A 15,775-nucleotide genomic window follows, 5' to 3' on the forward strand; every position below is an offset into this window, starting at 1 on the left:
TTGGCTCATTACTGGTGATACTGATCTCTGCCGAGAAGCTCTTCCACCTCTAGCCATGCAGCGTCAGTCTCCCTCCTGCTGGCAGAGAGGGGCGCTGAGCCTTTCATATTTACATAGAAAGCATGGCAGCAGCCTCAGTGTTGGAACCTGCCACTGGAAATGTCCATAACAACACAGTTGGGGGGCTTTCTTTGTGGGCCCTGGCATGGTAAGTGCAAGTTTTGTTATTCCTTATGGGTTCTGAAAAATGAGACTTTACCTGTTAGTGACTGGCTTCACGTCATGTACCTGGAAGAGCTGGCTTCACATAAGTCATAAAGATGCACTCTAATAATGTATTTAGAAGTTGTTGGCTAAAGGTCTAAGCCTGATTCTAATAGCACTTCCTCAATTAAGCTTTTTCTAGCACTCCTTCAACGATAACTTACTTCTTTTACCACCCACTCAATTCCTCAGTATTGTATCTATCATGCTTTTATAGTTCTTTATTTTCCACACAGGGCTATAAAGAGGATATTTGCTATAAAACATGGCAAACGTTCAATTAATAAATGCAAATAGCTGCATCAACATGCCGATTCATAAAATTTTTAGATCAGATGAGAAAAGACCCATTTTTCTGGAAAAGATTATTGATCATTGAGAGTTAAGAATACAGCTGGTTCCCAATTTAATTTCTCCCTGGTAAACAGAATAGGAACGGCTTGGCAAATCTACAGGAAAGAGCATGTGTGCATTGTGCTTCTGGCTTTTCCAGATGTCAGTTGCTGAAGGTTTAAGGTGTGAGTCTGTGCATGTGTTTCTGAGGAGCATTCCCTGTTCAAAGAGGCAGTGGGAAGACTGAGTGGGATAACTCACACATGGACACCCTGTGCATCAGTGTGCATTTAATTCAAAGACAGACCTCATTTGATAGCAATATTGACATGTCATTCTAATGAATTAGAAAAAATGAGAAAATGGGATGTAAATCCCCATTTGGATTCATGGGGATAGTATCAGAAAGATTTCCAGTGCCTTTGCAGAATGCTAGCAACATTTATTAAATACCTACCCTAGGTGCTATGTGCTTACATGAGAAGCCAAAGGTATCTGTTAAGCTAGGTAGGAAGTGCAGTCGGCTGGTTGCTTCTCATCTGGAGAAAGCAGGCAACTGGGCAGTGATTGAAGTGTCCAGCAGGGGGCTGGCATTCTCTGTCTATAAGTAACACTGGTTCCTCTTCAGAGCCTCAGCTTAGCGGAGCTGCCGTTTGCTGGTGAAGCCCGTGACGTGCAAAGCATCCTGCCTATAGGATTTGAGGATTTCTCAGTGCAGTTTTTTTCTACCCACTTTAAACCTCCAGATTCTAAATATCAGGAAAGACGCTGTGGGAAAATAGCAGGCCAAAAGTTCTTAGTAAACTGCAGCCAGGGAGACTCAGACTAGAATGGAGGTAGAAAGAACTGATGCAGAGTGGGTTTAATTCTAAGCCTTTTTGTGGCTAAGTTTTTGTTGTTGTTAACTTATTGAATTTAGAGTTGTATTGCACTGGTCATGTGAAAGCCAGAGCAGCACCAGTGTCAAAATAGTGACAGAGAGTTTTGAATACCATAGTTAGTATATATGTACTCAGAGTATTTTTATTAAAGAAGACAAAGAGCCCGGCATAGATCTCATCTTCATCTTCACTCGGTTGCAAAATCAATAGTTAAGAAATAGCATCTAAGGGAACTTTTAGGTGGGAAAAAAAATCTAGAGATGGCTCTAAATGACTGTTTCCTTCTGAACTTGGAAGTGGACCATTTCATGCACTGCAACATCTCCAATCACAGTGCGGATCTGCCCGTGAACGACGACTGGTCCCACCCTGGGATCCTCTATGTCATCCCTGCAGTTTATGGGGTTATCATTCTGATAGGCCTCATTGGCAACATCACTTTGATCAAGATCTTCTGTACAGTCAAGTCCATGCGAAACGTTCCAAACCTGTTCATTTCCAGTCTGGCTTTGGGAGACCTGCTCCTCCTAATAACGTGTGCTCCAGTGGATGCCAGCAGGTACCTGGCTGACAGATGGCTATTTGGCAGGATTGGCTGCAAACTGATCCCCTTTATACAGCTTACCTCTGTTGGGGTGTCTGTCTTCACACTCACGGCGCTCTCGGCTGACAGGTAAGTACCGGCTGAAAGTTACATGCTCTCCAAGGGTGATAGACGCCTGGGTGAATGAACTACCATGTTGGGACAGGGAGCTGATTGCACAAGGGAAGTTTTACTCAAACACGGATTCTCTTCCAGGCAGGTTTTTATTCTGGGTATGACTTCTTGAGTGTAACATATTGGTTTAAGAAAGAAAAGTGAATGATGGGGACAGAAAGAGACAGATGAGAAAAAAAAAAAAAATCTCTAAGCAGAAAACTGAGGTGCCTTTTTCTGGAGACATATCTATTTAGCATTGCCTTTTCCTAACTTCTCCCTCCTTGCAAAATTAATTGACCAGTGAGAAAGACAATCACACCCAATAGAGTTTAAACCTCAGGCAAATGTTTTTTAGAAGCAATTCAAACCCCTCAGAGAACAGGAAAGTTCCACTGGATTTCTTCAAAACGTTCTTTCAGAAATAACCAAGAGGAGAAAATAAGCCTCATTTCTCTGAAATTCGTTTTCCTCAGACAGTTTAACTTTTCTCACAGCTGATTTTGTATTTGACTCTCTGTGATAGAACAATTGTATGCCGGTTTTCCTAAGTCTCTCTTAAATGAAATCAAGCATTATTTGAGCTTTTAAAATTTTCTGGAGAAAGCTCTATTCAAGGTTGATTTCTAATTTTAATATCTTTATTGACAATACTTCATATACCATGCTTTTGGGGCTTATTGTGGGGAGGAAGAGGGAGTTCACTACAGTTTTTTATTCTGGGAAATATACATATTTGCAAACTGCATTTCTTGTGTGAGCGCATTGCATAAAAGTTTACGTTTATTCAGTCTTAAAACTTTATATTCATTCTTTGAACATTTATCAAGTGTCTAGCATATAAGAAACACTTACCTGAATTAACAAGTCAAGAAATAGCTGCAGGTTGTTCACATAAATTACTGAACATACTTTATGTACTTCTGTGTTCCGGAAATTGGACATAGTAATGAATAGACTTTCAGACACAGCATAGACCATATGGTCAAACCCAGAAAAACTACTGCAATGAACCTGAGACTATAAATTTTTCACTTATAATCAACTGTATGTTATGTGTAAAAGATACAGAAGGATTTGAGAGTGTTCTGGAAAAGACATAGACGCTGCTCTTGAAAGTTTATACTCCGAAGAAAATGTCCCACATTTTAATACATGTGGTGCTGGATTCTCATTTTGTAGAGGAACAAACAGTTCTCAGGTGATCTGGTTTTGTTGAGTAATGGACAAATAAAGATACTGTTATCAGTATTTATAGACACGTGTTTATGCTTAGCTACCTGAAGCACACTGCCCAGCACACGACATTTTCAAAGTCTGAAAAGTAATAGCACAGAAGTAAGGTTTGCACATTGTACCGACTGGACAGTTTCTCCATTCCCTCCATTCCCCTTCGGCATCCACATCTTACCCTGCACATCTGCCCACAGATACAATGACCACAGACAGTTTCATGTATTGATTCAGGGCTGGCAAACTCTGGAACTGGCAGAAGGGCTGTGGCTTGTTACCAATGGCCGAGGGCTCTTCAGGATGAGGGTAATTTTCTTAATGGGAAGGAGAGATTTTGGTTTCCGGGTTGGGGAGTGCAGTGGTACAGATGGTGTTTACTCTCTTCTTGGGGAGAAAAACAGAAAGGAAAGTGAGGGCATGGACTGTAAAGATGCAGCTGCAGGGAACTCTTCTCTGGAGTTTCAAAGCAGACCAAGTTCACCATCAACAGAAAGGGAAAGCTCTTTCAAAAGCCAGGTTGCACTCCTTCGCAGCTCCAGTGTGTTCCCAGTAAGTTTATAATTACTGTCTGTCCTTGCCAAGTTCAGAAATTACTAGAAGCTCCCATATAGCTAACTTTTTGTGTTTTGCTAAGTCTTTAAAAAGCTGATGGATCACCTGAATCACAGGTAGTGCATTTAACCAATTCCAATAGAAAGAATAGGTATTGAGCTAAATGATTAAGACTGTACTTTTTTCTATTCTTCTCATTTTTGAAAGCAATGGGATTCTTCTATCTTATATCTCATGAGGTTGGCAGGGTGAATATATATTCTATATTATTTTTTCTTCTCAACAAGGTGTAATCCATATACACAGTAAACTGAACAAGTAACAGCTCAATATATTTTTACATATGTCTATAGAACTGCATAACCAGATGGAGATATAGAACAGTTCCAGCATCCCCCAGAGTTTCTCTTATGCCCTTTCCTAGTTAATACCCCCATACAGAGGCAATCACTATTCTGATTCCAATCACCATAGGTTATTTTTGCCAGTTCTTTAATCTCATATCAATGGAATCATATAGCAAGTACTCCTTTGTATCTATCTTCTTATGCTTATCATTATCTCTGTGATATTCACCCGTATTAATATGTGTAACAGTGTGGTTTGTTCTTTTTAATTGTGTGTGGTGTTCCATTGTATGAATACACTTTGGTTTATTTATTCGTTCTAATACCGATGGACACTGGGTTGTTTTTAGTTTGGGGATGATGATAACCTACTCTGGACATTCTTATTCATGTCTTTGGGGGAACATAAGTGTTTATTTCTCTTGGATATATGTCTGCGAGTGAAATTGCTGGGTTATAGGGGCCTATATCTACTAAATATTGTCAGTTTTCAAGGTGGTAGTCTGTATTAGGTAGATTGGTGAAAAAGTGAATGAACCAGAAGACCCTCCAAACCAGATGATCACCAGAATCACAGGGGAGCTTTAAAAACATACAGATTCCTAGGCCCTGTCCTAAATCTACTGAATTCAAGGTTCTGAGGCATGAGTGGGGCACATAGTGATAACCATCCATCCCTGCCCCCTATACATTGCCTAGCATTGCCAGTCCTCATTCCAGCTTCCCTTCTGCAGTTCCCCCCCTCACCGGGTGAATTCGAGTCTTTGTCAATATGAAAAGAATATCAAGTTTCTAGAAAAGTTTACACTGGCATCACCAGGTAAAAGGGAGACTTCGACGCAGTCCCAGAAACCAGAATTCTGGGGATTTGCACAGCTGAGCAGTTGTAGGTTTGTATTCAAGCACCTTCAATATTGACCCCCATCCTCCCTCTCCTCCCATGCTTTCTGTCCTTACACACACACTGATATCCTCATACACAGTGGTTGCACTGATGTGTTCCTGGCTCTGTTTCCTGGCTTCTGCTCTGCCCCACCCACTCTCCAGAATGCTTTCTCCTTTCCTAAATACAGACTGTATTCCTCATCCCATGTGGCATTTGGGCTTGGAATGGGTATCAACAAACCTGCATTTTAGACATTTTCCTGCCATTACTACCCATATGAGAAAGTGGGACTAAGTCACTTACCTCTCTGACCTTAGTTTAATCATCTATAAAATGATGGAGTTGAGCTAGGCAATTTCCACGGTCCCTTCATCTTGTGATTGTTTTTTCTATCTTTTTGTCTATCATTCAGAATCTGATTCAAATCTCCTCCTTAAAGCCCTAAGTTGAGCCATTCTAGCTCATATTTCCTGACCCTCTTGAAATATCAGACTTATTATCTGAGACATGAATTATCTTGTGACACCTTTTATATTGCTGTTTGGAAGTGTTTTGTTTGTCTGTTTATTTTAGCCTCTCATATATTCATTGCTTTACATTTTTTAGGTAGATTATTAAGAATGTTGAAGGCAGAGATTTTTAATGTATTCTTAAATCTTCCATAGTGCCCCTCAAGTTTTCTTGTGCCAAATGAGTGATCAATAAATATTGACTAATTAAATTATGTTTAGTTAATGCATACAATTTTCCTCATTTTTATTCTTCATTCTATTTTGAGGATTAATCTGAAAGCATACTCTTAAAAATAATGTATTGGCCGGGCGCAGTGGCTCGCGCCTGTAATCCCAGCACTTTGGGTGGCCAAGATGGGTGGATCACTTGAGGTCAGGAGTTCGAGACCAGCCTGGACAACATGGTGAAACCCTGTCTCTACTAAAAATACAAAAATTAGCCGGGTGTGGTGGCAGGAGCCTGTAATCCCAGTTACTTGGGAGGCTGAGGCAGGAGAATCACTTGAACCCAGGAGGCAGAGGTTGCAGTGAGCCAACATCGTGCCACTGCACTCCAGCCTGAATGACAGAGCAAGACTCCATCTCAAAATAATAATAATAATAATAATAATAATAATAATAATAATAATAATGTATCACATAGTCACCTGCTCATCTGTTCTCTATTAAGCACTCATTATCTGGGTAGATGAAAGAAAAACTATTTTTTGTGAGTCAGTAAATAGATTCAGGAGATAAATAGATGGGTGGATGGATGGATAGATGGCTGGCTGGCTGGCTGGTTGGGTGGGTTACATGTATGAGTGGACAGATGGGTGGATAGATGGATGAATGGTTGGATAGATGGAGATATTTTTTACATACTGGTCCTTCCTATTAGATGTCCACCTTTGTGCTAGGTGCCTCATTATTATGTAAATGAAATTTGAGACCTGAATTGGACCCTCAACAGAAAAAGGGTGAGAGTGGTTTGTGTTTTCTTTTCCAGTAAGTGTAAGGTTTAAAGCTGAATTTAATGTTGACAACATATATAATGCCCAAGTTATATTAAGCCTGCTTCAGTGCTATTATTCAGTGTTATTTTTAGTAGAATGGGGCTGGCAGAATGGATTCTAAGGACAGATGGATATGGCGGTTCCACTGTAACATGATTCTTCTTTGATTCTATGGAAAGACTGGTTATAAGTTTCTTTGTTATTTGGAATGTGGAAAGAAACAGGAAGGTGTTATATTTCTGCAAACTTCTTGAAGTACAGATTCTTTGAATTTTCTGCAAGGAATGTATGTGATAACATGGTTTGTAGCTTTCCCAACATCTAGAGTTGTATGGTCTAACTTGGTAGCCACTAACCACATGTGGCTATTTAAATTTGCATTTAATTTAAATGAAATGGAAAATTTCATTTCCTTATCACACCAGCCACACATCAAGTGCTCAGTAGCCACATGTGGCTAGTGGCTACTCTATTGGGCAGTGGAGACACAGAACATTTCAGTCATTGCAGAGGGCTCCATTGGACAGTTTGGAAAAGAGTTTGCTATATGATTTGGGGTCCAAATTTCTTCCCCAGGATACACGTTTGCTCCTCTCTCTCACAGAGGGTATCAGGAATTCCTCAGATAGGCAAATATCAAATGCCTCCCAGCTGCACAGGCTCTTTCTGTCTGTGAAATATCTTCTGTTGGAAGACACACACAAGTGAAGAGGGAAGAAATGAAGCAGCCGCATATCATATGTAGTCACTGGCTTGGGGAATTTAGGCATCCCATTGATGAGGTTTTGAGGCTTTCCAAAGACATGAGGGGTCAGCTTTCCAGGTCTCCACTGTGAACTTGTGTCTGATCCTTCCATTCTTTCTTGTAGGTCCTCTTCCAGCTGCCAGTCTCTCTTTTATATCCTCCTGTCCCAAGACTTGCCAGAACAAACACTGCTCTAGCCAGACTTTTCTCACTGCCTCCCACATGTGCCACCAGACTTCTCCCCTCTCTAACTTCATTTCCCCTTCTCTGATGGCTGGGCCCTATTCTTTCCATCTACCCAAATCCTGTCAGTCCTTCAAGGGATAGTTCAAGTCCTTTCTCTTCTATGAAGCATTCCCTGATCTTTTGCTCTCATTGATTTTTTTCCCCTTCCTAAGTTGTTTCTGCCTGTATTGTTCATTAAATGCCAAATCTATCCTGTACTACTAGGTCTTTGTTAGATATATGTTTTATACTTCCTTAATCATATGGGGTGGTTCATAGGGATCTGTGTCTTCTACAGTAGCCAGGCCCACTCTGCATTCAGTAAGAGTACAGTAACTATACCTTGGTTGATGTTTGAGCAGTGACAAAAGGATAAAGTCCAGCAGCTAGAAGTAAAAGTCATCTTGAAGTTCACACCCTTGTTTGACACAGAGACCAAAAGAGGTAATGGGATTTAACTTTGTCACAACAAATTCAGAATGGACTCAGATTAGAAAGAACCCTTTCATCCTCATTCCAAGTCTTAATTCCTTCAGGGGAACTGGAAACTTTTCTTCAGAAACCATCAAACACAGAGTCTGATTCCATTTCCCTTTTCTGGACAGTGGGAACTACTGATGCCAAAACCTACCCTTCTGAAGGAAAATACCCTGAGTGACTCCAGGGTAATCCCCTTCTAATGGGGTCACCCCAGTAATTCCAAAGGCTCCTCTACCATTCTAGAGGCCCAGCTTCATTGATTGCAAGGAGATTGGCCCCTTTCTCACAAGAGAAGACTTACTTAATATCATTTCTTGTAAAGCATCCTTCTAGAAATGCTTTACAAGAAAGTCCCTCTGTTGGAACCAGTTTACATAAGCTGCCAGTTCATAACTTCTGTATAGTTTGATTTTTCTGAAACACATGCTGCCCCTCTCTGGAAGGAAACTCAACTCATGTCTCTCCACGGCAATGGAACTACCACAGCTGCCAGCAGCCTCTAGGAGTGATGAGAGGACAGGTGCTGTTGAAGTGAGGTTTCCCAGCAAGGCTCTTTCAAGTGGATCGGGAGAGGAGAAAGGCAGCAAAGAACTTTGACCTTGTCTCTCACGTGTTATCTTTTAAAGCGTTAGGCTTTTATGTGACTAATTAATTATCATTTCTGGCAACTTAATATGCATAGAGGCAAAAAAGAAAGCACAAGCTTGATCATGAAACATAGAGTATAGCCTGAAAGGGCTCCCTGCTGAGGTTTTTTGAACTGTGCCTGTTAATAACATCCTTTGAAAATAGGCTAAATTTACATTTTTGAACTTGTAAGTCCTCTTATGTGTGGGATTTGCATAAATTCTCTCTTAATTAAAACACATGTTTTTCAGAATAAAAGAAAAAAAATTCTCCATTTCTTATTTCCTAGTAATAATAGAACAAGGGATTTTGAAGAAGTTCATTTCACATATTACACAACATTTCCTATAGGAGGTCTTCCTTGGCCACTCGATCTGAAGAAATAACCAATACTACCCCATAATCCAATTTCTTTTTTTCAGGTCTACTGAGGCATAGTTTATATACAATAAATTTTTTACATTTGTATGAATTTTGACAAACATACAGTCACATCACTACCACCACCAGCACAGTCAAGATAGAGGACATTTTCGTCACCCCCCAATTCTCTCATGCCCCTTTGCAATCTATCTCCTTCCTCCACCTACAGATCCTGGCAACCACTGATCATTTCCAGAATGTCATGTGAATGATATCACATAGTATGTAGCTATTTTAGGTCTGGCTTCTTTTAACTCACTTTTTTGCACGTATCAGTAATCCATTCCTTTTTATTGCTGAGAAGGATTCCATTGTATGGATATTCCACATTTTGTTTATCCATTCTCCGGTTAATGGGCATTAGGGTTGTTTTTGGTTTGGGTGATTATGAATAAATCTGCCATGAACATTCTTGTACAGTTTTTGTATGGATATATGTCTTCATTTCTTTTGGGTAAATATCATCCAGTATTATTTTCTTGAGAATTATTTTGTTCATTTGTTTGTTTACTGTCTGCCACGACTAGAGTATAAGCTCCAAAAAAGTGGGAGGCCATCTCATTCTTTGGTGTATTCTCCGACACTAGAACAGTCCCTAACGTGTAGTAGGTGCTTGATAAACATTTGTTGAATTGATGAATGGATGGATGCATGAAGAGAGGAATAAAGGAATGAATGAATTCTAGTAGGTCCTACTGGGTAAACCCAGAATACTGGGTTATGGTCTGTGAATCATGTTGCTCATTACTTTTCATGATTAACAGAGTGATTGCAGGAGAACAATGGTTCCAACCCTAGATGACAAGAGTTTATCCAGATTTTATGGGGACTCTTGGGGTGGGGGCATTTTTAAAGAAAAACCAAATAAAATTATGACTACAAAATTAGGAAGAGAAGTGGATATTTTAAAACCTTTAGAAATCACACATTAGATTTAGAAATCATAATAAATCACACATTTAAATAGGCTGCTAAATTTCACCAACATCATAAAATCCAGAAAAAGAATATAATATCTATTAAATAACTGTCTGACACACCTCTGTCATACTTGTTTTCTTAAATATTTTGGCTTCATCCTCATTTGTCTGCCTTTAAAATGACATTATTTGGTAAAATCCATTTCTATAGAGAAAATAGGAGGAGGAGGTCAGTCTTCTAGCATGGTTGATTAAAATTGGCTTTTTATTAAAGAGAGATTAGAAAAACTTTCTTTCAGCTTCATATCTCATTATTGGTAGTGTCATATATATGTTTAGGATTAACATCAAACTTGGAAAAGCCATTATCAAGTTTCTTTCTTATCTGGACTGTAAAAACCCAAAGCATTTCAAGTTTTCTTCTGCGTTGTGTAATCTTAAATACTTATTCAATTGATGACTCCTTGTAACCTATTTATCATGGATATCTTCACATTATGAGTTTTGTGCTATCTCCATCAATGTCAGTATTTTGTGAGTTTGCACAACATCTGTGACTTTACACAAATATATTTGCTATTTGTAATTTGGCTACATGTTTCTGCCCTATAAACACAGACACTCATAAATTCAATTCTACTCATATATTTGAATTTAAATCTACCATCTTATTGTTTGATTTCCATTGGTCTCACATGTTTCATAATATTTTTTCCTTCCCTTCTTGCTTTCTTTTAAATTAGATATTTTAATTATTCTATTTCCCCTGTGTCTGAGTTTGTTAATTATACAAACTCTTCTTAATTTCTTTTAGGGGCTTCCCTAGAGTTTACAACAGCATGTATCCCTGACCTATTAGAATCTACTACAAATTGGAACTTTCCTACTTCCTGGACAACGCAAAAATAACAGGACACTTTTAACTTCATTTAAAATTCCCTCTTGCCTTTTTGTTGGTTATTGTGATTCTATAGTTTAATTCTCTCTAGATTTAAAAACCTACATTATTTTTATTGTTTGTACATACTTTACATATACTCACATATTTACCTTTAGATTTAGATTTAGATTCCATTTATTTACTTTTCCTGTTGTTCTCCATTCTTTCCTGCATCTCTGTGGCTTCATCTGAGATCACTTTACTTCTCCCCAAAGATCTTCCTTCAGTATTTCATTTAGTGTACACATTTTCTCAGTCTTTGTTTGTCTGAAAGCGTCTTTGTTTCATGTACTTTTGGAGGATATTTTCAGTGGGCATAGAATTCTAGGTTGGCAGTTCTTATCTTTCAGCACATTGAAGTTGGCATTCATTGTCCTCTTACTGTATCTGACAGTCATATGTCAGTTTTATTGTTGCTCCTTTAACAGTATTGATTTTTTCTCTTGGACTGATTTTCAGATTTTTCTCTTTCTTTCTGATTTTCAGCAGTATTACTATGATGCACTTAGGCATGATTTCCTTTGTATTTTTGCTGCTTGGAGTTTATAGCATTTCTTAAATCTGTGGCCTGAAGATTTTAGTTAGTTTTGGAAAATTCTCAACCATTACAACTTCAAATATTGCTTCTACCTCATTATCTCTTTCCTCTCCTTCTTTGTCCTGGCTACACATAAATAGAATAACTACAGGTTAACTTTAAGCTTTTAAAGTGTTTTCCCCTTTGGTTATCTTTGCTTTTACTAAGGCAGGCAATTTCATACTAGAGTCAGACCTCTGTTACTGAGAAGTATTTTAAGCACAATTTCATTTCACCATTTTGCCATGTCCCATAAATTTCCTACTCTCTTTTCTGTATTTGCCATCTTTTTTTCTCACTGTACTTCAGTCTGGCCATTTTCAGTTCTCTAATCCTTTCTTCAGTTGTGTCTAGGCTGCTTCTGAAGCTTCCATTTAATTCTTCATTTCAGCTATTATATATTGCAATTCTAGAATTTTCATTTTATTCCATCTTGTAGTCTAATTTCTCAAATTAGTCCGAATATATTTTAAAATACCTTTCTGGTAAGTCTAATATGTAGAACCTCTATAAATCTGTTTCTATTTATGTATAAAGAATTATAGATAATTTGAGGCTCTAGATGGTATTATCTTCCAGAAGAGATTAGCTTTTGCTTCTTGAAGGTAATTAGGAAGTGGCATTATATCTGATGCAGTCAGGGATTGAACAGATTGGAGGGTGGGCTTTGGTTTTTGTGAGAGTTGGTCTATTTAATCTAGTTTTCCCCTGTCACTGAGGCTTACCCTTTCAGGCATCTCAACTAAAAGCCTGAGGTGTTAACCTGGGCTTCTCTCCTTCGTGGGCCCTGGACTCTACTTATTGTCCTCCTTCATCCTAAAACTCCTGGAAGCTCGGCTCAGCTCTCACTTTCTCTGCTGCTGCTTGACATTTGGTTAATGCCTTATGGGGGAAATGATGCTGAATAACAACTTCACGTTTTTGCACATCATTTCTCACCAGGACTTTGGACTCTCAAATCCCTATTACCTTGGTACTTCTCTGATGTTTTCAAATAGATTTTTAAAACTTTTCCTTCTCCCTTATTATCTTTTCTTCTCCCTTTACACTTTAAATGATTGGAAACATCTCCTTCCAGGAGAGTTGGTCAGCAACAAACCAGTTTGCCATTATCAAAAAGAGTACATCCTATACTACTACCTCCCTTAAAGACCTGATCTGCTGTCCTCAAAACTACACACATCCCAGTTTCTTTAAAGAGGCATTCAGAGCTACCTATTCAGGCCTATGGGATCAACATTCACAGCCTCAAATTATCTCAGCAATTTTGAGTGAGAGAAGTGAGTTCTGGCTAACCTCAAAGTGAGTAAGTCAGGAATCTCAACTGATGCCTGCCGCAGTGGACACTGCCAAGCACGTAGGTACATCAAAGCCTCTGGGATCTTTAAACTAAGCCAGGACTTTTAGCCCCAATAAGCAGGAGCTACAAATGACATTTCGCTATTCAGTGATTGATAACAGCTAAAATTTCATGGGAAGGAAAGAGCCAGAATGTTCCTAAGGTACATTTCTTTAAACTTCACATCTTTATTACTTTTTCTTTCTTTCTTTGTCTTCTTTCTCTTTTTTAATATTGTTTTTGTATTGTACTCAGGCCAGCTGGCCAGTGGCGATAGCTAAAGATTACATGGGAAAGAAGTAGGGGGAAAATGCAAAGTTTGTCACATAAAGAATTTATTTTCCAATGTGAGGAGAATTTACTGTGACAATAATGTGTGTATGTGACTCACTTCTTTCTTCATGCTGTCTACATATAAATAGAATAACTACAGATCAACTTTAAGCTTTTCAAGATTTCTTTTTTCCGTTTGGTGGTGGTGATTTTTTAATTGAGTCAGGCTGTTTCATACTAGCCGCAGGCCTCTGTTATGAGAAATACTTTAAATACAATCTTAAAACAATAGAAAATTATGTAAAAAACAAAATCACAGTAGTTACTCCATGAGTACATATGGGAAATGCTTATTTCCTTTTAAATAAATGGTGATCAGAACAGATTTCTAAGAATTTCATTATTATCTTTTCTTCTCCCTTTACACTTTAAATGATTGGAAACATCACAGAAAAACAGAAAAATCAGAATTTGGCATCGTTTCTTTCCTAGATTGTGAACAGAAGTGAAATTGAAGGTTAAAATGATGATTGAAGGAATACATGTACTGCGGGATGAAAACAAGTACAGTCAATATTTAGTTTTAAGTATTCTTTACTTGTGCTTTGAAAAGACCCGAGCATCTAAAGTGCTATAGGTAAACATAAAAGTCTCTGCTGACTTGAGGATCAAGAGACCCAGGTCTAGTCTTGGTTCTCAGTTAACTGGCTGTGGGGACCTCTCTGGGCCTCAGTCTCTGGTCTCAGTCTCCTCTTCTATGACCTCTAAGTTTTGTATTCCATAGTTACATATGAAACAGATTTGTGATTAGACATTCACTCATTTGTCTGTACCAGGGTAGCAGCACTTTATATGCTGACCTAGCAGCATCTATTCTAAGAGCTCTTCATAAAGGCATATGTCAGTATTCTTATACGGCTCATGAAGGGCTTTTCCTAGATGTATCTTGCTTCCCCAATTAGATTTTAAACCCTCAATGGCCGGGAACTATTATATCCATGGTACCAAGCAGAGCCTGAGATGCCAAATTAGGACTTAAATATGCTGTTAGACTAAGCATCCTGAGCGATGAGTGCTTAGTACTGGAAGACCAACGACAGGGGTCAGTGGCCTATTGTCTTCATTATCACAAATTAATAAGTCTAACGGACAGTGCTGTGTGAGATGGAAAATGAGCTTACCTCTGTTTAAAGAAGGAACCAACAGCTTTGGTGTGGACAGGCGAGAACAACAGAAACGGTAAAACTTTTGGCAAACATTTTCTGCAGCATATTAGGCTTTGTGGACCATACAGTCTCTGCTGCAACTGCTCAAGTCTACCCTTGTAGGGTGGAATCTGCCACAGTGTGTAAACAAATATACATGGTGATGATACAATAAAGCATTATTTATGTACCTTGAAATTGGAATTTTATGAAAGTTTTACATCTCAAAATGTTCTTTTGATTTTTTTCTCAACCATTTAAAATGTAAAAACCATTCTTAGCTCACGGGCCATATAAAAACAGGCAGTGGACCAGACTTGGTCAGTGGGTCTTAGTTTACTGTCCCTGATATAGAGGGTGCATGCTTCCTGGGGTGGTTATTTAGCGGTGAGAATTTCCTATTTGAATGGAGTGGGACCTAGGGGAATCCACGACCCCTTTCCAGTTAGCCAGGACAGACTTCCTAAGGAATATTATAAAGAAAAGGCATACATCTGTGTGATGCTTCAGGGTTTTGAGGCACTGTCATATCATGAACATTAACTTTTTAGATCATTTGGAATCCTTATCATTATCCCTGTTTTTAGATGGTGAAATGAGGGTTCTACATCACACGATTAGCAAACAGTGAAATTGAGAATCAAGCTGAAGTCTTTAAGCCAAGTGTCTTTTCCAGCATGACCTGGGTCCTGTGTGATGCTAACTGTTGTTTAAATGAAACAAGTAAGTGGGTTTTAAATGGAGGTTTAGGTGGATTCCAATTTCCATGGGTGGCGGACATGAGGGCAGGGCCTGGTAAATTGTTTACTAGGGAAGTAAAGGTGTAAACAGATGCTTCTCACCACCTCCTTTTAATGTTTCTCCATCATGCAAAGTGCTGCTTTCTCTAAGATCTTTTCATTATAGGCTCATGTGAGCAAGTTGCCTTACAATTGTCAAAAAGAGGAACTGAGTTTGGGAGAATCACTTCTTTGGTTGCCCCCAGTGATTTTTCTAGTCTTGAAATGATTAGAGAAATAGGAAGTGTTTTGGCTCTAGGAGATCTCTTGGGAAAAGGCTAATAAGCTGGTATCCAGAGTGATTTTGGGTAAAAGGGCTTGAGAGTAGCGTGTGTGACTAGGAGCATGGCAGGTGAGGAATGGGTTGTCTTGAGCATCTTCAACCCATTTCTTATCTGAAAGGAAGACATTACAGGCCAGACAAATTGGATGAATAGTTCTAGATTTTTAGTTTCAGTCATTTATTTATTTCATAAATAAAGTAGGCAGAAAATGAACAAGACCTAGACCCTACTCTTAAGAAACTGATACTCCTGTTACTC

The 15,775-nt window shown here is 38.7% G+C and overlaps 1 protein-coding gene across 1 annotated transcript in view; it reads left to right on the forward strand.

Annotated features, from left to right (window-relative positions):
- The first annotated feature begins 1,297 nt into the window (after positions 1-1,297).
- Positions 1,298-15,775, forward strand: part of GRPR (gastrin releasing peptide receptor) — a 39,357-nt gene continuing 24,879 nt past the window's right edge. The window contains exon 1 of the mRNA XM_002831418.4: positions 1,298-2,151. Coding sequence (XP_002831464.1) covers positions 1,739-2,151 — 413 coding nt within the window. The 5' untranslated portion in view covers positions 1,298-1,738. The remainder of the gene's footprint in view (positions 2,152-15,775) is intronic.

This window comes from Pongo abelii, chromosome X (genome assembly GCF_028885655.2).
Source record: "Pongo abelii isolate AG06213 chromosome X, NHGRI_mPonAbe1-v2.0_pri, whole genome shotgun sequence".
NCBI classification, from domain to species: domain Eukaryota; kingdom Metazoa; phylum Chordata; class Mammalia; order Primates; family Hominidae; genus Pongo; species Pongo abelii.